The following is a 25,242-nucleotide window of genomic DNA, read 5'->3' as shown; positions in this document are numbered from 1 at the left end:
AGAGCTGCTTTCAAATTCTGCGCCTGCCACTTGTCCGCTGGGAGGCCGAGCCTGGAACAGTGCCAGGCACTCAGTAAGCACCAAATGAACAGATCCATGACTGCTTTTCTTCAAGAAATAATCCTTCAGCCTCCACTTCGAGGGCCTATGCATATCAGCAGGCTGGGCGAAGGGGCTGAGGTCTGGGGGTTGAAGGAACCAACCTCCTTCACTCCCAACGGACTCTTCCCCTTGCTGACTGAGGAGGGACATCTTTAGACGAATTCCTTTGATCTGAAGCTCGGTCTTGGGAGGGGAAAGCCCTGTTTCTAGGGAGAAAAGCTTCCAGGCTTCCAGAGCTGCTGACAGATGAGCTAGGAGGGGTTAGAAAGAAAGTTCACAAAACCCAAACACAGCCCATTTGAGGATTTATTTCCCATTTGTGGGTTTTTTATTTCATCGGGCCCCAAGCCAACCAGAAACACTCTGGGTGAAGGCAAAGAGGTTTGAGAGGAGGAGGCAAGTTGGCGAAAACTTTTGAGAGCTGTTGGGGGTTGGCAGAGAATGGATCTGATTGGGGGGGGGCGGGGAAGGGGCTGCTGATATATCCTGAACAAGAAAACAAACTTGGCATTCAGTAAGTACAAAATAAATGTGGTCACCACTATCACACTTACCCCTTGCAGCGGACACATTATTAGGCTGGTTGATTCACGTCCCTAAAAAAGGGGGAGGCATTTTTTGGTCCAGTGAGCCCCACATGGAAAGTACAATCATCATTTGCCCACCCCTCATTCTGCAGCACCCCTCATGTGCCCCTGATTGTTTCCGGAACTCTTGGGGCTCCTGAGTGTCCGGAGGTTTCCACTCCCAGCTCCAGGCCTCCCTCCAAGACCTCTTGGAGCAGATTTCCTCTACAGAGTGTTAGATCAGGAGTGGAGGGCACCTGGGGTGACTTCCTCCAGGGCCCTGGCCTGCCAACCCTTCAGCCCTAAGTGCTGGCAGAGAAACAACACAGCTACCCCTTTCCCATCCCCACCCCCACGCTGCCCCAGCTGAGAAAGACTGTGACTTGAGATTTATAACGAGGGGGCATAGGGATCCGTTTTGCATTCCTGGAGCTGGGCCACAGTGGGAATGCAGGAATTTGGGAAGTAGGCCACCCGGATGCCCGGCGCTGTCTTTGGCACATTAGAAAAAGTTTGATCTCTTCCAGTTTCCCAGAAACTTCTGAGTCTGAGCCCTCACTGCAGATGAAGCTTAAGGAGGGGTCTCCACTGGCCACATGGAGCTCTGAAATAATCTTGCTTCCAGTCCACAGAGAAACAAAACAGCCTGCCCCTGGACTGTACTCTGCTGTCCAGGGAACGACATGCTTGGTTGGCAAGAGGCATGATGACTGGGTCCTGAGCAAGGCCAGCAAGTTACCTGCCATCTCTGCATCCACAGAGATGGGCTCTAGCCCTAGAATGAACAGGGAAGGCTTCGAGGGACAGGTCACATCCATTCTCAGTCTTCCAGGAGAGTTCTCATGTGGCTTTTATATCTCAGGCTAGTATGGCATGGCTGACGCTTCTTGGAGTAACCTGTGCCATTGCAAGTGCAGTGAGGTGGGTTTCTGGATGTTTGAAGGACCGTCTTTGAAGACAAAGTTTCCTAGGAGAGAAGGTTCTAGAAGCATGTGGTGGTGGATGTGGTAGTGATGTCTATCCTGAATCGTGTTTTCAATAATTTGGGACAGTCAGGATCACAGACACCCAGCTGTGAGGGTGTTGAACTGAGAGAAAAAATCAAGATCCAATAGGCTTTCACAAAGACTAGAAGTAAGAGGCATCTGGGTGGCTCAGTCGTTAAACTCCTGCCTTTGGGTCAGGACATGATTCTAGGTTCTTGGGATCGAGCCCTATGTCAGGCTCCCTGCTCAGCACGAAAACCCTGCTTCTCCCTCTCTCACTCCCCCTGCTTGTATTCCCTCTCTCGCTGTCTCTCTCTCTGTCAAATAAATAAATAAAATCTTAAAAAAAAAAAACTAGAAGTGAAGAGGTGCAATGGACAAGGGGAACTTGTAGAATGTAAAGTCCAACACCTAAATTTATATTAATCTTGCATCTTGAAACCATTATTAGTTTTAGGTTTGGGGGATTTTTTTGGTCAGTTCTTTGTGATTTTGTACCTAGATAATCATGTCTTCTGTGAACGAAGATTCTTTTATTTCTTCCTCTCCAATCAGTATACCTTTTATTTCCTTTTCTTGTCGTATTGCATTAGCTAAGATTTCCAGTATGATTTTGGAAAGCAGTGGTAGAAGGCAACATCCTTGCCTTGTTCCTGACCTTAATGGAAAGCTTCTAGGTTCTCATCATGAAGTACTATGTTAGCTATAGGTTTTTTGTAAATGTTCTTTATCAGGCTGAGGAAGCTCTCTACTATTCCTAGTTTACTGAGTTGTCATTATTGTTGTTGTTGTTGTTTTATTATGAATGGGCATGGGGTTTTGTCAAGTTCTTTTCCTGCATCCCTTGATACGATTCTATGTGATTTTTCTTCTTTAACCTATGGATGTGATGGATTACGTTAGCGGATTTTCTAACATTGAACCTGCCTTGCATACTTGGGATAAACCCCACTTGGTTGTAGTTATACTGATTTTTATACACTGTGGGGTTTGATTTGTTAATATTTTGTTTGGGATCCACCTGGATTTAAAAGGGAAAGATCAATTGCACAATTTATAGGATAGGGAAGGTCTAATTTGACTATAGTTCAATGAGGAAAAGATCCAGGAGTGATTGCAAATTTCACCTTTTTAGTAGGCTGCTGAAAAAATGAATCCTATCTTGGGATGAATGAATACAAAGGGTGTCTAGGCCGGAGGGAAGAGGCTGTTGTCGGTGGTCAGATTATGTCTGGAATTGGGTGTTCCAACCTGGCAGCCCCACAGAGAAAGACAATGCTGGGCTGGACCTGCTCCAGAGTGGAGCCGCCTCGCCCTCCTGTGTCCTTACACTTGGCTCCTTGCCTCTGGACAGCTGGCCCCAGCCTGGCTCCCTGACTCCTGATTCTTCTTCCCTCACCCTCATCCCTGTCTGCTCACCACCTCCAGGCCCCCAAGATGGCCTGACTTTACTCACCACTTCCGCCCAAACTTCCGTTTCAATGCAAGTTCCGTTGGGGCTTCTCACTTACTAAATGGGCTCTGGCCCTGGCGCCCAGGGAGCTGGGTTTTATTCTTGGTGTGGCCTCTCATTTATCACTCTCTAAAATTATCTTATTTGCTTCCCTATTTATTATCTGCCTTCTCCCTCTGGAATGCAAGCTCAGTGAGGACAGGGAGTTTGCCACCATTATACTGTAGCTCCTAGAACAGAACCCAGGACACAGCAGATGCTCAAGAAATGTTTGTCGAATGAATAAATGTATGATCTGGGGGGAGTTGCTGCTCCTCTCTGGGCCTCAGGTTCCCCATCTGTGAAACGAGGGAGTTGGACTCCTTGATCTCTTGAGTCCTTGCAACTCCAAAGTTCTTAAATTCAGTGGGAAGAGGTTGTCCGGAGCCCCCTGCAGGCCCTCAGCTGCCACATCTGAAGGACAGACTGGGGGTGGAGGCCAGAGTCTGATTTCTGGCAGGTGGGAGGAAGAAGGTTCAAGCTGTCACGTTGGCCTCCTTTACTCCAGGTTGTAGCTGAAAGAGCCACATGGAGATGTGCCATCATGACACCTAACCCTTGATATGGGGCTCTGTGTGCTTGTCCTTGCCAGGAAGCCACCGTGCACACATCCCAGATAACCCTTCATCCCTCCACTGGAAACAATAGAGCTTGTCCTGTCTATTCTGGACACATTGAAAGGGTGGACAGAAGGCACATACTTGCCAACTAACTGTGGTCTTATCTCAACCCACTGCCCCTGTGAGGGGCTCTCCAAGGCTGCAAGGTGAAGTCCAGACTCCCATGCCTGAAAATCGAGGCTATGGCCAGCAGCCCAACACACCTTCCCCAAATCCCTGAATAGATTCTCTGTCCCACAAAGACTGACATACCTGCAGCTCCCTATGTCCAGCCTCTGTCTTTGCTCTGGCTCCTCCCTCTCCCTGGAAGGTTCTTCCCCACTATTTCTCTGTGTTTATAACTTAAGCATCCTTTGAAGCCCAACTGAAAAACCCCATCTTTCTTTCCCTGACCTGGGAGTAACCATTCATCCACACGAACTCCCACAATGACCTACCCTCTTTAGGGCAATCATCGCTTTCTCCTCATGTCATAGTCACATGTGCTCGTGTCCACCTTCCCCCAACCACAAACTCTTGGAAAGCAGGATGCCCAACAGGTGCATCTTTCTGTCCTATTCAGGGCTGGCTCAGCTTCGGGCTTACGAACAGAATGGATGGATGGATGGGTGGATGGATGGACTGATGGATTAAATATATCAGAATCCATTTTATCCATGGGCAGGTCTGTATTTAAGTCTTCATCCACTCATTCTTTTAGCAAACATGTCTTGAGTGTCTACTGTGTGCCTAGTCCCAGGACTGGCTATAGCGAGCTAGACAGACAGCTCGTGTCCTCTTGGCATTTCAGCCTAGTGGAGAAGACAGACAAAATAAATTAGGCAAATTACTTGTTTAAGTAATTATCAATTACAAAATATGTGATGGAAAACACAGGAGACTGTGATAGAGAATAGAGAAGGAAAACGCCACTTGGAGAAGAGACATTTGAGCCTAGGCTGGGGGTGAGCTGGAAAGGGGCCAGTGGGACTGGGGCAGAAGGAAGAGGGAGAAATCAGGAGACAAGGGTGGAGAAGGAGGCAGGGACTGGATCGCCCGGGCCTTGCAGATCACTGTAAGACTTTCAGGTTTTGTTCAAAGCACAACAGGAAACTGCTGGAGAAATTTAAGCAGGAGAAACAACATGATTAGTTTCTTGTTTTTAAAAGATGACTGGCTGCTCTATGGAACGGATTTGCAGGGGCCAGGGCAAAAAGTTAGCAGGAAGCAGGCTATTGCAAGAGATTATTGTGATACGGTCCAGGGGGAAAAGGTGGAGGTCGCGTATATTTTGGAGATAGTATTAATGGGAACTTTGGATGGGCTTGGTGTAGAAGGCGAGGGGGAAGAAAGCATTCAGGAGGCACCCTGATGTTTGCCTGGAGCAACCAGATGGATGGATGGACATTTTCTGGGTTGAGGAAGACTATGGGTTGAAGAGTTGAAGAGCACAAATGCTTCGTCCCAGATACCACACATAGGTTGGGATACCTCTTAGCTCTCCACATGGAGTGGTTCCGTTGGCAATTGCATACATCAGTCTGGAGTTCAAAGGAAATGTGATGCTATTCTTGTCATACTACTTACAGTCCTAGGAATGACGCCATCTAGACCCAGACTGAGCTCTGAGAAACTTTAGAGATTGGGGAAGAAAGAGGAACAAGCGAAGAAATTGAAAAGAAGCAGCCAGAGAAGTAGGAGGGAAACCATGGATGTACTCTCAGGGAGGCTGAGCGAATAGAGCCTTTCCAGAAGGGGGCTGCAGCCAAGTGGGTTGAATACTTATGAGAGGTTGAGGGAGGTGAAGACAGAAACGTGTTCAGCAGACTTGGCAGCAGAGAAGGTGCTAGTGACTTGACAAAAGTCATTTCAGTTGAGTTGGTGGGGGGGGATGGAAGCCAGGTTGGAATGGGCTGGGGAGTGAACAAAAGGTAAGGAAGTAAAGACAGCTGGTGTGGACACTTTCTAAGAAGTTTCTCCATGAAGGGAAATCGAAAAATAGGGCAATATGAGGCTGGAAGGGTGGTTTCTGTCACCACCACCATTATTTTTGCAATGGGAGAGCCTAGTCATAGACAGGAAGAAGTTGACAGTGGTAGAGAGAAGATCACTAGAGAACGGGGTCCTTAGGAAGGTAAGAGGGGTCAGGGTTGAGTCCACATGCAAGGCCTGGCTTTGGTGACTCCTCATCTTCCGTTTTAGCAGGATGGCAGGGGCAGGGGCAGCAAAGAGGTTTTTGTCAGTTAGATGGTGTGCGATGCTATGTTCTCATTGGAGGCCAGGAAAAGTCACTGCCTGGGCGCATCCCAGGGAGGACCGTGGAGTGGGGGTGTTGAGGAAAGAAGAGAAGGCATGGAGTAGTTTTCTCACAAATTGGAAAAGTGAGGGCACCAGAGAAACCTGTACTTCCAGGACAAAGGTGAGGGCACACATGACATTTGTAACCACGTCGGCTGCAAACCCTGTCCAGCCCAGCCTTTGTTCCAGCAACGTCTAGCCTCTCAAGGGCTGAGCCAAAAACAGCACAGCTGGGAGACGGGCTGGGGCTTCCCCAGATGAGTGAGATGGAAGGAGAGAGAAGGCCGGAGTCAAGAGTATTTTCGAGGAAGGATTGTGATGATGGCGCTTATAGGTAAGCTGGGTAAGTCAGAGGGTTCTGCTGGAGAGTTAGAAAATGCATGGACAAGGGGGTGAAGGCTGGAAGAATCCCAAGGATCACAGTAAAGGGCACTTGACTGTGAGCTGAGAGGTAGGAGCGGGGGAGGGACTATTAAAGGAGATATGGTCTCGGGTCAGGATTTAGATTCAGGGTGTGCTTACAGGAAAGAGGGGCAAAGGTGGAGGCCTCCTCCCATTCATTCATCCACTCATTTAATAACCTCTTATGGGGCACCTGGCAGGCTCAGTGGGTAGAGCATGTGACTTTTGATCTCAGGGTTCCAAGTGCGAACCCCATGTTGGGTGTAGAGATGACTTAAAAACAAAATCTCGGGGTGCCTGGGTGGCTCAGTGGGTTAAGCCGCTGCCTTTGGCTCGGGTCATGATCTCGGAGTCCTGGGATCGAGCCCCACATCGGGCTCTCTGCTCAGCGGGGAGCCTGCTTCCTCCTCTCTCTCTGCCTGCCTCTCTGCTTGCTTGTGATCTCTCTCTGTCAAATAAATAAATAAAAACTTTAAAAAAAAATCTCAAAAAAACACAAACAAACACTTTTGCTCAGCATTAGGCACACGGGTGGTACAAAGGAGAAATCCACTCAGGGCATCCAGGGAGGGTTTCTGGAGGCAGTGGTTCTTGTGTAGGTTGAGACTAGAAAGACAAATTAAAGTTCCCTGGGGTGACAAAAAGGAGGGGTGTTCCAGGAAGGCAAGCAGACCATAAGCAAAGACTCGGGGGTGGTTATATAACAGCTTGGCCCATTTGAGAGACAGCAGTGGCACAGCCAGAGTGTGGGCACGTGCAGGGGCAGGGGAGGGCGGTACGGGGGGGCTGGGGTCATGGGGAGACCGGGAGGCCAGGTGGAAGGTGTGGACACACTACAAAGCAGTAAGAAGCCACTGAAGGAGCAGCCAGGTTTGATCAGATTTGTGATTTCAGCAATGTGGGTGGTGGATTATAGTGGAGCCCAGTGGGAAGTAGGGAGGCAGGTGGGGGGTATCTGGACAGAGCAGGTGAAGGGTGAGGAAGGAGCAAGAGCCTGAAGGACGGAGAGTCCTGTGGGTGCTGGACCTGGGACTGGACCAAGTGTACCACCAGCCAAATCCATGCCTCAGCGGGCCCAGCCAGGGACGGCACTTTCCCCCTCCTGGAACAAGACATCCAGATGCCAAGGGGCTTCAGGCCTGGTGAAGAGGGCAGGACAGGGATTTAGGATGAAGTACAGATTTTGAAGGGGGAGATGCGGACTCTGCCTGGGGCCAGCTGGGGTCAGCAGGAAGAGATGCTAGGCCTGCCTGTGTGGGTCCAGAGTCTGGCAGGGGGAGAGCCCAGGGGAGGAAAGAGAGGCAAGAGCTGGGCAGCCGTCTCTAAACAGACTGTGCCAATGGGCCAGGCCAGATTCAGTGGTGACCCCAAACCCCAGGCTGTGAGGAGTCTGGTGGGGGAGACAGATGCCAAAGGACAATCCGGCAAGCAGGGCGTGAATTACCGCTGACCTTAGAGCTTTGCAGACTCTGGCTGCAGGAAGGGAGCCGTGACTCCACTGGTCTGGGGCCATTGAGGAAGTGGTACTGTCTCTTAAAAAAAAGAGAGAGAGAGAAGGAGGAGGAGGAGGAGAAGAAGGGGAAGAAGAAAAAGGGGAAGAAGGAGAAAGACAGCGGCAGCGTGAGGTGCCTGAGGGCGCGGGAGGGCGGGCTGAGAAGAAGCCGCAGGGTTTGTGCACTGGGGGGGCCTCTGGGGACTCCAGCAAGTGTGGCTTCCACGAGGGATGGGGTGGAGCCAAACTGTCTCTGGTTGTCTGTCGTCCCACTTGGGCCCCCGTGAAGGAAAGAGTGGGCAGTGGCAAGCCAGAGGATGGTTGCCAAGCGAGGCTTGTGAACCGGGAGGGCGCCCAGCAGCCACGGGCTGTCCGCCCGGCCATCAGGCAGGTCAGCGTCTTCGGTCTGGGCGTGTCTGTGGGCGCGTGGAGAGGGGGATGAAGGTGAGAAGGTGTGCGGCTGGCGGCAGGGTAGGACCGCGGGGCGTGTGCGTGTGTGTATGCGTGCGTGCTTGCACACACACGCTCCCACGCCCACAATGGGGCCGAGGAGCAGCTGAAGGATGGGGTCAGCAGGGATGAGCAGAGTCATCCCCGTGGAAACACGACTCCCTGGGTGATGGCAGGGAGCAGCTGGGCCGCCAGGCCAGGGGGCGTGGCCGGCTCTGCCCAATGGCTCTGGCCTCTCCCTGGGCCACCCTCCCCACCTGTTGGCCAAGCCCAAGGAAGTGCTGTGCTGGCTGGAGCAGGGACACCGTGCAGGCATCGGAGCCCACTGAGAAAGGGCCACCATCCAGTGGAGCTCTGGGGGCCTCTGGCGGGGTCTGTCTGAGCCCCTTTGGTGGCAAGGTGGCTCTGGGGTGTCTGTCTGGGCAGGCCTTGCAATGGCTCCTGTGAATGGGCTGCCGCGGTCCTCCTGTGCCTGCCTGCTGACGTGGGTCATTCCCCAGGACCTTTCAGAGAAGTGACCCACCCCCTCCCTTGCACAGGGAATGGGCTCAGGAGGGCTGGGCAGGAGCCGGGGCCATCAGGAGAGGTCAAGGGACAGTCCATACTGTTCTCACAGGCCTCTAAAGCTCCAGGGCGGGTGCACCCAGTCCACACAGGGACCACCAGCCAAAAACAGTCCCTGGGACCTCTACCCCTGTCTCCACCATTGAAACTGTCCTTGTCATTATCCCCATGACCTTGCCTTTGTGTCGTCCTCTTCCACATTAACATCTGCAGGCTCTCCTGCTGTGGCCACACACACACACACACACACACACACCCTTATCCTCCTGCTCCAACCCCTCTGCTTGCCCATGGGATAGATCCCACAGGTTCCGTGGGCGGGAACTGGAGGGACCCTCTGCAGAGCCTGGGTGCCTTCCTTCTTCCCTCTCCTAATCCAAATCATGCTTTCCCAAAGCTCAGGATATAGTAGCCCCCACCCCACGTCTTTCTTTCCCCTTCCCTCCAGACCAAGGATGGTAAATACAGGCAGATCCACTACATTCTCTTTTCTCGTGCCCTGGCAGACATCACTAATCAATCACAACAGTCTTTTTCCACCCAGGCTGGCTGCAGCCTGGAGGGTATCCACCCGCATCTCCAGGCCTCCCATAGCAGCTGAACTAGGTCAGCCCTTAAGATGAAATCCATCTGCCACTCCTGCTTTAGGGTTGCTCCCACCAGGCCCTTCCTCTTGACCCTCAGGGTCTCGAGCACATTCACATCTGACTCCTGTCTGCCTCGCCGCAGGACAGAACCACCTGAGCATAGCCAGCTGTGGTTCTCTCTGTCCCCATAGGCTGACGCCACCCAGTTCCGGAGCTTGGGCGCAGGAGGTGGTTGAAGGCACTGGGGCACTGGCCCCACCGAAGAGGACCTGGTGGTTTGTTGTCTGTCCCAAGGGCAGCCCACCCCCTGCTGGGGAGAGTGGTGCAGGCCCAAGGGGGGATGCTCTTGTGTCCAGCACCTGCCCAGGCCTTACAGGCACAGCTCCCCGTCCCTACAGGGCTTGCACATCGGCCCCTCCGGCCTGGCCCCGGGGCAGACAGGAGGTGAGTAGCAGACAGCAGGCCCAGGGCCTGGTAGGCGCCCAGCCCCCAGGGAGCGGCACACTGCAGTCTCGCAGGCCACCTGCCACCCTCCTGGACGCCGAGCCCAGGATGCGAGGATGGCGAGCTCATCTCTGCCCACCCTGGTGCCTCTGGGCCCTGAATGCCTGCGCCCTTTCACCCGGGAGTCCCTGGCGGCCATAGAGCGGCGGGCGCTGGAGGAAGAGGCCCGGCAGCAGCGGAACAAGCAGATGGAGATCGAGGAGCCTGAAAGAAAGCCACGCAGCGACCTGGAGGCTGGCAAGAACCTGCCCCTCATCTACGGGGACCCCCCACCCGAGGTCATCGGCATCCCCCTGGAGGACCTGGACCCCTACTACAGTGACAAGAAGGTCTGGGCCCGTAGGGTTTCCTCTCCCCACCTGTCTATCGTCCGCCTGTCCCTGGGTCTCACAGCTCCCTCTCTGCCGCAGACCTTCATCGTCCTTAACAAGGGCAAGGCCATCTTCCGCTTCTCCGCGACACCCGCCCTCTACATGCTGAGCCCCTTCAGTGTCGTCAGACGTGGCGCTATCAAAGTGCTCATCCACTCATATCCTGCCCAAGCGGGGCGTGTGCCTGGGCAAGAACGGGCTGGGGGCGGGCAAAGCCAGGTGCTATAGGCGAGGAGGTCCTCCACCCACCTCTGCTCCCACCTGCTCCCTCACTTTCCTTGACCCTCCCCTGACGCTGTTCAGCATGTTCATCATGATCACCATCCTGACCAACTGCGTGTTCATGACCATGAGCAACCCGCCTTCCTGGTCCAAGCACGTGGAGTAAGTCTCTTCCTTCCTCCTCCTCGGAGGCCCCCTCCCCACACCCCACCCCTGTCTGGGACATAGCCCACCCCAGGGGTCTGAACTCTGAGGGTGCCCCGTGTGGCACTGCTCTTGTCTTCCAGGAAGACACACACTCTTATTGTACCCTCCATCAACACTGCCCCCCCGGGAGGGGTTGCACACTGTCACTTTCACCAATCAACCCCCCCGGGCAGCATATTTCATTTTTGTGACCTCCCTCCTGGGAGGTCCATCATGGCCACGCCTGGCCCTGGCCACCCTCTCCCCACCAGGTACACGTTCACAGGGATCTATACCTTTGAGTCCCTCATCAAGATGCTGGCCCGGGGCTTCTGCATTGACGACTTCACATTCCTCCGGGACCCCTGGAACTGGCTGGACTTCAGCGTCATCACCATGGCGTAAGCAGGGCCTGGGGGGCTTCCCAAGGCAGAGGAGTGGGAGAGAAGGGGGCCAGACCTCAAAGGGGGAAGCTGAGTGGGCTGACCCTCTGAGGGGGGGCGCTGCAGGGCTGACGGGCATGTGTGCAGTAAGCTGCCTCATCCTAGGGGATGCCATGGCTGGGGTCTGGCTTGGAGGCTCTCCTGATGCCTCCTCAATGCGTCACCATGCGCCATGTGCCTCGACACGCGGCAGTGCTGGACCCCGATCCCATGGGCCTCACACACTGGGAGAGCTGAGCTACCCAACCCCCACTCCCATCAAAGTTCCTGCACTGTCTTCCCAGCTCTCAGGGCCCAAGAGGAACCTTGGGGTGTCTGACATGGCCTTCCCTCTAACCCCTGTGGTAACCCCAACCACAAGGATTCCTCAGGAATTCTCATTCTGGGCCTAGAGGAGCTGTGACTTCTGCCCTCATTATCTGCTCCTGACTCTGACACAGTCTTCACCCCCACCCCCTGGCCCAGGTACCTGACGGAGTTTGTGGACTTGGGCAACATCTCAGCCCTGAGAACCTTCCGGGTGCTGCGGGCCCTGAAAACCATCACAGTCATCCCAGGTACTGGGGAGGTGCGGGGACCCCCTGCCTGGACCAGCAGGCTTCCACCCTATGCCCAGGCCTGGAACCTAACACTCAGGTCCAGGAGCCTGACCCAGGGTCACAATGCTCTGACACCAAAACCTGGACATAGTCAGGGGGCCCCATGGCCAGGGAGGAGAAGGAGCTAGAGGCTGGAGGATGGCTGTACAAGAAGCAGCACAGCAAGGTGGTGAGAGCACAGACTCTGAGCCAGATTTCCTGAGCTCAAGTCTCATCTCCACCACTTTCTAACTTTGACCTCAGGCAACTGGTTCAACCTACCTATGACTCAGTTTCCTCCTCTATAAAATGTGTGTGATAATAGTCCCACTCATTGGGGTGTTACGAGGATTAAGTGTGCATGGATGTGTGTTAAATGAAATGAGCAGCTTGTTTTGTGAGATCAAACAAACTGAGGGTTGCTGGGGGGAGGGGGTTTGGGAGAAGGGGGTGGGATTATGGACATTGGGGAGGGTATGTGCTTTGGTGAGTGCTGTGAAGTGTGTAAACCTGGTGATTCACAGACCTGTACCCCTGGGGATAGAGTATTATGCCTCCATCAGAAAGGATGAATACCCAACTTTTGTAGCAACATGGACAGGACTGGAAGAGAGTATGCTGAGTGAAATAAGTCAAGCAGAGAGAGTCAATTATCATATGGTTTCACTTATTTGTGAAGCATAACAAATAGCATGGAGGACATGGGGACTTAGAGTGGAGAAGGGAGTTGGGGGAAATTGGAAGGGGAGGTGAACCATAAGAGACTATGGACTCTGAAAAACAATCTGAGGGTTTTGAAGGGACGGGGGGTGGGAGGTTGGGGTACCAGGTGGTGGGTATTATAGAGGGCACGGATTGCATGGAGCACGGGGTGTGGTGCAAAAATAATGAATACTGTTATGCTGGAAATAAAAAAAAAAAATGAAATGAGCAGCTGGGCAGAGCAGAGAACTCAACCTGAGAGAGACAAAGGGAATGAGTGATGGAAAGTGCCAGCCCTGAGAGCTTGATAAGGAACACGCCACATAACCACTGAGCAATGAGGCCAGGGCAATTCCAAAGTAATGCATTAAGAAGTATGAAGTAAATAGAATCCAGATCACCCAGACCCTCAAAAAAGCAGGTGGAGAAACCGGACGAGCTTCATGAAAGACAGTCTGAAAAGAGAGAACCCTGGGAGGAGGAGGATTAGGTCTAAATGCTGGAAAGCACCATCATTTTCACCTCGTCCAACACCCGCAAATGTGTCTGAGGAAAGCACCATCATTTTCACCTCGTCCAACACCCGCAAATGTGTCTGGAAAGTGAGACCCTGACAGGCCTTGGGAGGGGAAATACTTCCTGAAGGCCACACTGCTCACTGGTCACTGAGTAAAGGCCAGAGTACATTTCCTCAATGCCAGGCTTCCAGCATCTTCCCAGCTCAGAGAGTTTTGATAAGGTGGTGCTGAGCACCTGTTTTCTGCATCAGGATAAGAAAAGGAAATGAAATGATATGGAAGTAAGAAACACTCTGAATAGGCCCAAAGAAGAAGAAGTTATGGCTTTTCCATAAATGATGAGACTCCATCTCTGGAAGTTTGTAAGAGTTTCTATGCCTTGTCTGTCCGAAGGGTCAGGTTGCAATAACATCTCCAACTCAGTCTAGAGCTGCTGTTCCTTGGGTATGAATAGGCATTGTAAGAAAAAGGGTTCTGTTGTCAAGTAAGTTAAGGAAACATGGTATTAAAGTGTGTTTGTTTCTACAGGACTTGTCAGAGCCTTTGTTAGAATAATCTACAGTCATGCTCCAAGAGCAAAATCTAGAACTGAGACTTGCCCAAACATTTATTGAACCCCTTCTTTTTTAAGAGCACAGCTGGGGGAGATCAGTGTTGTGTAAAACAGTTTGGGCGTGTTGACTTGGTGACATTTATTCAACACCACCATGTGCCTGTGTGTTGTTCTATGCGTCAGGCAACAGCCTGGAAAGTCCTCATAGTGCATTCTCCTCATGGCCGAGACTCTGTGCCATTCAAATGCTCCATATCTTGGATGTGATGGGAGAAGAGTGGGCTCATTTGGGAAGGCTTCAGGGTAGTGGTGCTCCTAGTAAGTCAAGCCTTGAAAGAGATGTGGTAGGCAAAGGCCTGAAGGGGGGATGAGAAGGAGCCTTTCACCTGCCCATCCCCTACTCTCACCCTCCCTCTGGTCAGGGCTGAAGACGATTGTGGGGGCCCTGATCCAGTCGGTGAAAAAGCTGTCCGATGTGATGATCCTCACCGTCTTCTGCCTGAGCGTCTTTGCTCTGGTGGGGCTGCAGCTCTTCATGGGAAACCTACGGCAGAAGTGCGTGCGCTGGCCCCCGCCCTTCAATGACACGAACACCACGTGGTACGGCAATGACACGTGGTACGGCAATGACGCTTGGTACGGCAATGACACGTGGTATGGCAACGACACGTGGAACACCCATGAGAGCTGGGCCAGCAACTCGACCTTTGACTGGGATGCCTACATCAGTGATGAAAGTAAGAACTCACCCTGGGGAGGCAGGGGGGAGTACCCCTTCTTCAACCCGGCCCCTGGATTTCGGCTGTCGCCACACCTGCTCATCCCTCAGTTGGGCTGCCCGCGCAGGTGCGTGGGAGCTGCGCGCATGCGCACGCCTACGCGCATGCGCCCCATTCCGCCGGCTCTCTGCGCCCCTGCCGCATCCCGACTTCTCACCTCACAGCCGAGGTGCGGAGCTGACGCGGTTGGCGGCTCAGCTCCCTGTCGTGTGTCTTTTTTTTTTTTTTTTTTTTTTTAAGATTTTATTTATTTATCAGAGAGAGAGGGAGAGAGAGCGAGCACAGGCAGACAGAATGGCAGGCAGAGACAGAGGGAGAAGCAGGCTCCCTGCCGAGCAAGGAGCCCGCCCGATGTGGGACTCGATCCCACGACGCTGGGATCATGACCTGAGCCGAAGGCAGCTGCTTAACCAACTGAGCCACCCAGGCGTCCCCCCCTGTCGTGTATCTACCCAGAGACCTTACAGGAGGGACAGGGGCAGCCAGAGAGCCTCCTCTTGGTGTATGTGGTGGATACAAATGTGCCCACAGGCGTGCAACGGGTGCGTGTGTCCACAGTGTGTCCACGTGGGTGACATGTTTCCTTTGTGGCCTCTGACTCCCAAAGGGAACTACTATTTCCTGGAGGGTGCCAATGACGCCCTGCTCTGTGGGAACAGCAGCGATGCCGGGTGAGTGTACAGGGTGGCAGGGAAAAGGTGTCCGAGGGATGTCGGAAGTCGGGAACTGATTAGGGACAAGGACGTGGGGTGGATGGGAACGTAAGAAAAACCCGTGGACCTAAAAGGAACCCTTCCGCGTTTGGGGGGCGCAGACAGAACTAGAGGATTTTTCCTCTTGGGATTTCCCCGACTGTCCCTCGGCTCGAGTTCTCTTCCCTCCCTAAAGGCAACACCCCGTTTTATCCACAGGCACTGCCCTGAGGGTTATGAATGTATCAAGGCTGGGCGGAACCCCAACTATGGCTACACCAGCTACGACACGTTCAGCTGGGCCTTCCTGGCTCTCTTCCGCCTCATGACCCAGGACTATTGGGAGAATCTCTTCCAGCTGGTAGGACTGCCACTGCCCTGCCTCGAAGCCCTGCCTGGCAGCCCAACCGCCACCTCCCCTTCCCCCACCACAGCCTCCTCAGGGCAGGACCTGAAACAAGGCCCCCTCCTCTCTGAGAACCCTCTCAGGGCCCCAGCAGATAGCTTCTTGGAGGCCTCTGACACTGGGGACCTGCCACATCTGAGGCACAGCCTTTTCTTCCTTCTCCACCTTTGCCTTAAGCGCTGAGATCTGGGCCTGGAGCAGACCCCCAGGCCTCACAGCAACCAGTAGGGTAGCTTAGAAATTCAACATGGCCCCAACACAAGTATTTAGCTTCTACTGTTTGTATAGGTAGGCAGGTGGCCTCTGGAGCCGCAGTGCCTTCTGGTTCTTGGTAATGTGTCTAACACGGATGATATCGATGATGATAATAATAATGGCAACTATTATTTGCTGAGCTTGTATTAGATGCCCCAACCCGCACCAGGCGCAGCGCAGGACAAGCAACAGTAGGATTCAAGTTGACCCCAAAGCCCGTGTTCACCATTTTTAAAAATTTTCTTTTATCCTGGCTCTCTGATCTCAAGATATCTGTCTCTGGTCCTCAGGGCTCTCTGAGTCAGGAGACCAGGAAAGTCTGGGTCTCAAGTGTGTATTTTGAAGTTACCCAGAATGTGGTTTAGCCTGCCAAAGATGGCTATCCCCTGCCTCAAGGTCCTCAAATCACCATGCTCTGTGAGCGACCCTCCCTGTTTCTGGACAATGGGTGTGAGGAAAGGGGTGGTGGGTGAAAGTAGGCAGGGGGCCACTCCCTCTCCTTCTCCCCCTCTTCCCAGACCCTTCGAGCAGCTGGCAAGACCTACATGATCTTCTTTGTGGTCATCATTTTCTTGGGCTCCTTCTACCTCATTAACCTGATCCTGGCGGTGGTGGCCATGGCCTATGCAGAGCAGAATGAGGCCACCCTGGCCGAGGATCAGGAGAAAGAAGAAGAGTTTCAGCAGATGTTGGAGAAATTCAAAAAGCAGCAGGAGGAGCTGGAGAAGGTCTGGACTCAGGGAGAGGAGGCTAAGGGTTCTCCTGGGGAGGCTGAGAGTGGGGGAGAGGCATGGGGTCGGGGACTGCAAGGCAGGGTGAGTATAAGGCCCCAGGCTGGGGGCTTCAGTGGGATGAGAGACATCCAGGCAGTAGAAAGAGTATTCTGCAGCTCTCTGCCTCAGTTTCCCTATAAACAGCAAAGGATCTGGAGGAGTTAAGCCTGAAGTAACCTTCCAGCTCAAATATCTGTGGTCTTGTGATTCTTTCTGGGCAGGATATGGGTCCATGCTGGGGGAGAGGTGGGTCCTGGGGAGACCCTGGGGTGCAGCCCCCCCATTGCCTCACCACCACCTGAAGTGTAGGGTTTGTCAAGACTTCCAAGAGTGGGGGGGTCTTCAGGGATGAAGGTCTTCAGTCATTTTGGTTCCTGCCCTGTCAATCCCATCACCACCGAGGCCATCCCCCAACCCGCACCAGGCGCAGCGCAGGACAAGAAGAGGGGCCCCATCCTAAAGGACTTGGAAAGAAGTTCTGAGAGTCTATTAGTCCATCCACCAGGCTCTGAGATGGACTCTATGCCCACCACCCTTGCTGATCCACAGGCCAAGGCTGCCCAGGCTCTGGAAGGCGGGGAGGCCGATGGGGACCCAGCCCACAGCAAAGACTGCAATGGCAGCCTAGACACCTCACTTGGGGAGAAGGGCCCCCCACGACAGAGCTGCAGTGCAGACAGTGGTATCTCAGATGCTATGGAAGGTGAGTGCTTGACACCCCTAAGGCATCCTATTCTGCTTGTCCTGCCCGTTAGGCCACTCGGACTCTTGGGGTGGAGGGTAGGTGGGGCCTGGCTGGGCCCAGCTTTAGAAGGACAGTAACTTAATATGGGCATCGAAGAAACGGCCGGGATAAATATAGTCCTGGCTTAGGCAGGCCCAGTTCTGGCTGCAAGGCCAGGATGCTGTGGGAAGTGGGGGTTTCCAGGAGGGCCTTGGGAGTTGCCAAGACAATGGGGAAGAACAGGAGGATCATACTAACGAGGAAGGCCCAGTGTTCTAGAAACTGGAAATCCTGCTCCTCATATGTCTTCTGAGCAAAAACTAAAGGCCAAAGGCCAAACTCTGCCCAGGTAGAGGTCACAGATTCCCGCAAATCCTCATACTGTCCTACAAGTGTCAGGGAAAGAACAGGATAAGGTAACAAGGGCAGGGTGGATAGACACGAACACGGATGGATGGATGGATGGATGGATGGATGGATGGATGGATGGGCTGGAAGATCAATGAATGGGAAGAGACGTGGGTGTATGGATGAATGAGAGGAGAGAGGGGAGGGAGGGAGAAAAGAGGAGGGAGGAAGGAAGGAGGAAACAAGGGAAGGAAGAATAATGGAAATCCAACATGGAAGAGATCTGGTTCCCTTCTTTTAGCCAGGAAGGACTGGGAGAGGCTAGAGGACTTTGAAGACCTCTAGAGGACACCTTCTCACCTGACTTTATATGACAGGCATCCAGGGATCTGTCCCAGAGCATGCCCCAAGGGTCCTCGGTGTCACTGGCTGAGAAGATCACTTAACGCTACCCTGGCTGGGACCGTTGTGAGAAGTTTTGGGTGTCAGACACTGTTTGAGTCACCTGAAGTGACTTGGGGGTCACCAGTTTGGGGGTGGGGCTGTTACTCTCAGACTAGAATCTGCAGCCTTTGAGAGGTCCAATTAGCTAATTCGTGGGGGGGGGGGGGTGTCCCAGTCATGTACTTGAACCCAGGTCTCCATGGGACTTCTCCAACTCTTTCCTCATCTAGAGATGGGGGACACTAATAGCACTTCTCTCATAAATTTCTGATGGTAATGAAATAAGATCCTGCTGAGGCTGAGGACTCCCACAGGCAGTGGAGGCCTTCAAGACCAGCAAGAAGGGCAGCTTTATCCATGGGCCTGACAGAGCCCTTGGGCTCTAGAGCTGGCGGGGCAAGAACAGGGGATGTTTCCAGAAAGCCACTCTGGTGGGAAAGGCTAGACTGGCTGGGGACAGTGGAGGGGTCAGTTTTGCTGACAATGGGAGGGAGAGCCCTCTGGGGGATCCTTGGTTTGCTCTGAATGACACTGGACAGCAGCAAGTGGAATGGGACCCAACCCTCTGCAGGGGCCTCCCACCTCTCCCTGGGGGCCCTCAGGCCCAGCCCAGAGATCAGGGGTCTCCTCTGCCAAAGATCACAGCCCTGGACCATGGGCAGAAGGTGGGAGTCACTGGGGGGGGCAGGCTTTGTGAGGTATGCCAAGAAGGCCCAGCCTGAGGCAAGGCATTAAGAGAAGGGCTCCAGGTAGGGCTGGCTGAGGGGGTGGAGGTTTGAGGGTGGGAGCATTAATGGGCGGGGCTTTGGGGGGTGGGACATTGAGGGGGTTGGGGCATGTGGGTGGGGCCTCCAGGGGCAGGTCTTGAGGGCAACCCACCTAAAGGCGGGCTTAAAGTAGGCTTGGCTGAGGGGATATATTTGAGATGTGAAATTCAAGGGGTAGGCCTGGAAGGTGGGACATAAGGTCTGGGTCAGGGAAGGAGGACACGGGGCCTGGGAGTGCTCATCAGGTGTGTTTCTACCCTACTCCCAGAGCTGGAAGAGGCCCACCAGAAGTGCCCCCCGTGGTGGTACAAGTGTGCCCACAAAGTCCTCATATGGAACTGCTGCACCCCGTGGGTGAAGTTCAAGAACATCATCCACCTGATTGTCATGGACCCCTTCGTGGACCTGGGCATCACCATCTGCATTGTGCTCAACACCCTCTTCATGGCCATGGAGCATTACCCAATGACAGAGCACTTCGACAATGTGCTCACCGTGGGCAACCTGGTAAGGAGGGGACAGGGAGAGGTGTCACTCCCAGGCAGGATGGGGGAGGGGCCCCCTGGGATGTGTGGAAATACGGGGCACTATTGGGGGCATACAGGGACAAGCTGAGCTTATTCTCCCAGCATACGGGGGACAGGAACTGAGCGATAAGGGAGGTACATGGGGTGATAGATGGGATGTGGAATTTTTTAGGGAATGTGGAGGCAGAGAGAGTGGGGATAAGGTGCTAGACATTTCAGGATCAGGATTCAGGGTGTCTGAGGTCCAGGCCATGCCCTGGATAGAGGCAGAGGTGGGGGGTGGGGACTTGAGTGACAGGTCTCTACCTTCAGAGGTTGTTGTGGGCCTAAGAGGGACCAAAGGACCTGAAAGTGGGGGCATATGGCCCTGGGCACCGAGGCCCAAGAGGTGCCCCAGGCATAGCTCTCCCCCACTAAGCCCACTGCCCACTACCATTTCCCCCAGCGTGGCCAGGCTTGCTCCCTGCAGGCCTTTCCTGCCTGGCTATTGTTGACACGCGCTGATCCGCCTGCTTATCCCTGCCCATTAGGAGCATTATCACCTCATTTCCAGCCCCAGTGGAGCCTGACAAAGGGAAAAAGCCGCCTCATCCTCCAGCCCTGCCCCACCCTTCCCCATTCCCTTAGCATGTTTCCAGATAGCAAATGGGTGAGATGCTCCCCCTGACCCTGAGGGTGAGGAGAGCCCAAGGAGAATGAGATGTGGGGGCCTGTGGCAGTATGATGTGGGTGGCATGGGCATCAGACCCTGGGCTCCCAGCCTATGAGGCAGGCACGTCTATCCCATGGATCCGTCTGAGGCAGCCAGGCCAAACTGGGCTGGGGGGGCAAGGGTGTGCCCTGGGCTCGCATTGCAGCTGCTGGGCCGTGCGTGATGGACCCAGCTTGCCACCTGCCCGCCCCCTGCCTACCCCCTGCCCACACTCCATTGCTGTCTGGGCACCTGCTATGGCCAGGGACAGCTCCCGGGCAGGGTTCAGCATGTGCCTGGGCAGGCTGTAGACCAGGGCAGCTGGTGCCCGGCAGGAGGGGGGCTGTGCTCAGGGAGTTTTCAGAGGCTAGGCAGCCCTTACACCCCTATGCCTGGTTTATGGAGGGAAGCTCTGGCCTTCTCCTGGATCCCTGGGCTTGCCCCTTTGGGCCCCTACCCTAGACTTCTAATTCGACCAAGGTTTGCTGGACTTCAGGACCCCTGCCAGTCAGGGTAGAGAGGGTAGGGTGTAGAGACAGGAAGACTGAATTAAGTACCCCAAGACCTGGGTTTGAGGTCTGACTCATTCCCATGTGGGTGGCGTGAGCAAGCACTTGGCCGCTTATCTCTCGGAGTCTCAATGTTCTCGTTTCTGGGACAAGGGACCATGGCTCACAACTATGTAGAAATTGGCATCATCCCAGTGAGGTCATCACATCAACCACAAAGTGCTGTATGAGTGCTATATAGTATGACTGGGGTGAGGCCACAAGAAGTGAAGTGACTGGCCCATGGGCACAATGCCAGAAGCGGATGGGTTCAGGTGTCTCAGGGTGGTACCCACTGTGCCCTGGGGCAGGACCATTCCACTCTTCACACACGCACGCATGCACACCTGTAGGCCGCAGGTACCACTGCCTGCCCCCGCTCAAGGCTCTGCCAGGAGGTGGGAGTCAGGGGGGACTCCCCAGGCCCCGTGCAAACTGAGATTCTGTGATGTGGACTCCCCCACCCCACCCCACAGGTCTTCACCGGCATCTTCACAGCAGAGATGGTGCTGAAGCTCATCGCCATGGACCCCTATGAGTACTTCCAGCAGGGCTGGAACATCTTTGACAGTATCATCGTCACCCTCAGCCTGGTAGAACTGGGCCTGGCCAATGTGCAAGGGCTGTCCGTGCTCCGCTCCTTCCGACTGGTGCGTGAGGCCCTGCGGCCAGGCTGAGGAGGGGCTGGGTGGGGGTATGCAGGGGGATGGGAGGAGGCATCCCCAAGAAGCCACTTGTGCATGCCGCTCCACCACTCAGAACCTTCCTGACTGGAAACGGGGAGAAAGAGAGTCCCCTCCCTTATCACATAGGGCTACCAGGGACCAAAATGATAGCCCTGGGAGCTGACATTTGGGCTTGACTCCCAGGGACCTGGGTGACCGTGGAGCAGAGACCATATTGCAGATCTGAAGGCTGGGGCTCGGGAGGCTCATTAGTAGTAGAATCGGGAGTCCGGTTTAGGATCCTTTCCACCACCCCATAGGAACACTTCTAATTTTTCCAAACTTTATTACGGGATCTGTCCTTCATCCACAAACACATAAAGTATACTGAAATCTGTGTGCCTACACCCACTCCAACGGCCATCAACATTCCAACAGCCATCAACATCTCTCCCCTACTTTTTGTTGGGGGGGAGCATGTGAAAGCAAATCCTGACATAAACTGTCTCTGTAAATACTTCAGCCTATATCTTTAAATGATACAGCTCATTTCTTTTGAACACATAAAGAGGATGAGGTGGTCGGATAGGAGGATTCCCATTTAACAGAGCAGCAGACCGAGGCCTCAGCTCACTCACGGGGCAGGGATTTGAGTTGCTCCGGAGAGTTGTTTCTCCCAAGGATAGGGCTCCCTCAGGTCAGTCCAGGTGGGGGGAGGGGGCTGGGCCTCACTAGCCCTGCTGTCCGCCTGCCCCCAGCTGCGGGTCTTCAAGCTGGCCAAGTCGTGGCCGACGCTGAACATGCTCATCAAGATCATCGGCAACTCGGTGGGCGCGCTGGGCAACCTGACGCTGGTGCTGGCCATCATCGTGTTCATCTTCGCCGTGGTGGGCATGCAGCTGTTCGGCAAGAGCTACAAGGAGTGCGTGTGCAAGATCGCCGCCGACTGCAGCCTGCCCCGCTGGCACATGCACGACTTCTTCCACTCCTTCCTCATCGTCTTCCGCATCCTGTGCGGGGAATGGATCGAGACCATGTGGGACTGCATGGAGGTGGCCGGCCAGGCCATGTGCCTCACGGTCTTCCTCATGGTCATGGTCATTGGCAACCTAGTGGTGAGTTGGGCCCGCTGGGTGGCTCCTCTCTCCCCGCCCCACCACTGCCAGGAAACCCAAGCGGAACATGTCACATTCAATTAAGTCCTTTAAATTGGGCTGTCTTTCCAGGGCCTTTGCCCCATGCAGTTAAGCTGGATGAAATCACTGCCACGGGACTGTAGTCTGCCTCCCCCACCCAAAAGGGCAATTTTAAACAGTTGAACACTGTGGCTCTCCAATTTTAACCTGCTTAAGAATCACCTGGAAGTTTCTTAAAACCCAGATAGATTCCTGGCCCCACGTCCCCAGAGTCTGATGCAGCAGCCTGGGGGCCAGGGCCTGGGAATCTGCCTTTCTAACCAGCACAGCTGTCACAGGTCCAGAGGCGACACTGTGAGTAGTACTGTTGAAACCTAGCATTTGGGGCAAAGTAACATGACAGCTGGAGGCAGACCCACACTCCAGGCCTAGCTCCGCTGTCATCTGTGTGACCTTGAACGAGCGACTGCTCTGTGGTCAGCTGGGTGCGGGAAGGTGGCACGCGGGGTTGGCTCCAGGACTCCAGGGCCTCCTGTCCATCTCTCACCCTCTCACCCTCTTCCGTTCCTGGCATCAAGCCCCGGGAGTAGGGAGAATCCAGAGTATGGCATAAATGGCCTTCATCCTGCCGCTTTCTGTGGCTCAGGGCTTCCCTGTGGGGCTGGTGCTGGGGAGGAGCCGCAGGGGGCCCCATGATGAGCAGGGGTGCGGGCTGCCGTCACACTGACCAGCATTTCTGTGGCTGGGGCCCCAGGGTGGCCTGTGTCCACACCCTGACGCCACAATTCCTGCCCTGCTCAGGGTGGGCAGCACTCCTGCTGGTGTGGAGCCTGGTGCCCAGCTGCCCCCGTGGCCGACGCTGCCCTGGGCAACGGGGATGGGAAGACGCATGTCCCCACGTTCCACAAAGGCCGGCGGAATCCTTGAGCTGCTGGGTCAGCACTTCTCAGATATCGCTAAACTCTGGCTGGGGCGGGAGCCGTCCAGTGTCACCTCCACTGAGGTCCTGAGCCCCCAGGGACAGTTAGGCAGGAGAACCCCAGGGCCTGGAGTGTGGGGGAGAGAGAGAGAAGATGTCCCAGCAGAACGGGGGTGGGATGGCGTGGGTAGCTAGCTCTGAGTAGAAGCTTATGCAGGTAAAGGTTAAGGGCCCAGCACGACTGAAAGGGTCTGCAGTGGGTTTCTGTCTGTACGTGGGTAAACTCAAAAACATTGCAAGCCCCTGCTTTGCCACATACTGACTAGGAAACCCTGAGACATTATTTAACCATCTCTCTGGCCTCAATTTTTCTCACATGGAAAATGGGGATGGTGACGGTGGTGACCCACTTGAGCACATGGTCTGAGCACCCAGTAAAGCGCTTGGTCTACAAGGTGGGGCCCTGGGGGGGTGCTGCAGAGTGGTGGTTCAGGTCTCTGCCATAGGGGTCACCCCCACTCTCCCCGAGGACTGGGCTCCTGCCTGCGCAGAGGGCTTTCCCTGCCTTATCCCTAATGCTCTCCCAACCCCGGGAGGGAGGTCATGTTGGCACCGTGCTCCGAGAAGCCACTGCCGGGGACCACACAGCTAGTGTAAGACTGAGCCTGGACTAGAATCTGAGTCTGCATCAGTAACAGCAGCGGGGGGTGAGCATGACAGCATCAACACGGGCAGTAACGACAGTGACAGCTGACCTCCATGTGCATTTGTCTAGCATTCTGAGCGCCTTCTGTGTGTCTATCTCTTGATGCTCGCCATCGCTTCAGGGGGACGTGCTGTTTCATCTCTGCATTTTAGACAGGGAAGCAAAGGTTCAGGGAGGGAAGCTAGTAACCTGCACAGGATCAGAACCCAAGCAGTCTAGAACCCTTGCACTGCCTCAGTGTGCTGTCACACAGGCGTGTCACTCCACACACACACACACACACACACACACCCCACCCATACTCCTTCCCAGCCCAGCTCTGCCTTGATCTGCCCTCGCTTGGCTCAGGGGGAGTAGAGCAGCCCAGGGAGGCGGCACCAGCAGCTCCTTGGGCACTGTCCCCGCCTACTGCCCCCCCCACCCAGGCTTCCTGGAAGCCAGTGTCTGTTAGAGGGCATTGGAGGCATCCTGCCATTGAGTGTGGGGCCCCATGCCCCCTGCATTGTGGCACTTGTGCTCTTGCTCTGGGTTACTGCGAAGAAGAGGAAATGATGAGGGCATAGGTAACCCACCCCTCAGCGCCCCTGGGGGAACATGATGTTCACCCCCCTTCCCCCCAGCCCTCTTCCCCACGCCTTGCCTGATGCGGCTATTTCTGTCCTAGGCAGGAGCCGTGTGCAAACCCTGCTGACCCAGAGAGCAGCTAATTCCCATCTCAGATGTGTTTCTGAACACTGGATGCCCCCCCCCACTCCGGCAAAGGGAAAGAAAGACCCATAAATGTTGGTTGGGGGCAAAAGCAGAAAAGCAGCTAGAGGGCAGGGAGATGGGGAGGAATGCCCCCCCACACACCTTCTCCCCAGTGTGTGTATCTATAGAAGTACGAACTTTAAAGGCGTTCTGCTAACATGGTAGTTAAGGTGATGATAAAAAGGTCTTGGAGAAGTCCCGGTGAAACCAGGCCATGAGAGCCACATGGAGAAGTCAGCCGAGGGTGGACGTGTACAGGCTCCCCTACTCCTTCTTGCCCACTTATACAACCAGCCCTGTCCCTAGGTGCCCAGAGTAAGTCCCAGCCCTGCCTCCGGCTGGCAGGAACCAGGACCCCCCACCGCAGCTGGGCTTCACTGTCCTCTTTGTTCCCAGGGGAAGGGAGACTGGTGGAAGGCAGAGCTACCAGGAAGGTAGAGGCACAACCTCTGGGGCTGCCATTCATATTGTAGTCTAAATGAATGATGTCTTCCAAA

The 25,242-nt window shown here is 54.5% G+C and overlaps 1 protein-coding gene across 2 annotated transcripts in view; it reads left to right on the top strand.

Annotated features, from left to right (window-relative positions):
• SCN4A (sodium voltage-gated channel alpha subunit 4) overlaps positions 1-25,242 on the top strand; it is a 44,704-nt gene that overhangs the window by 5,508 nt on the left and 13,954 nt on the right. For both annotated transcript variants that reach the window (XM_032320278.1, XM_032320279.1), the window contains exons 2-14: positions 9,730-10,371; positions 10,453-10,571; positions 10,708-10,797; positions 11,094-11,222; positions 11,730-11,821; positions 14,038-14,352; positions 15,002-15,065; positions 15,306-15,447; positions 16,266-16,475; positions 17,070-17,223; positions 19,072-19,310; positions 21,046-21,219; positions 21,993-22,349. In XM_032320278.1, coding sequence (XP_032176169.1) covers positions 10,099-10,371; positions 10,453-10,571; positions 10,708-10,797; positions 11,094-11,222; positions 11,730-11,821; positions 14,038-14,352; positions 15,002-15,065; positions 15,306-15,447; positions 16,266-16,475; positions 17,070-17,223; positions 19,072-19,310; positions 21,046-21,219; positions 21,993-22,349 — 2,358 coding nt within the window. In that variant the 5' untranslated portion in view covers positions 9,730-10,098. The remainder of the gene's footprint in view (positions 1-9,729; positions 10,372-10,452; positions 10,572-10,707; positions 10,798-11,093; positions 11,223-11,729; positions 11,822-14,037; positions 14,353-15,001; positions 15,066-15,305; positions 15,448-16,265; positions 16,476-17,069; positions 17,224-19,071; positions 19,311-21,045; positions 21,220-21,992; positions 22,350-25,242) is intronic.

This window comes from Mustela erminea, chromosome 18 (genome assembly GCF_009829155.1).
Source record: "Mustela erminea isolate mMusErm1 chromosome 18, mMusErm1.Pri, whole genome shotgun sequence".
Classification (NCBI taxonomy): Eukaryota; Metazoa; Chordata; class Mammalia; order Carnivora; family Mustelidae; genus Mustela; species Mustela erminea.
Note: the sequence above shows the minus strand (reverse complement) of the source record. Positions and strands in the feature narration are given on the sequence as shown.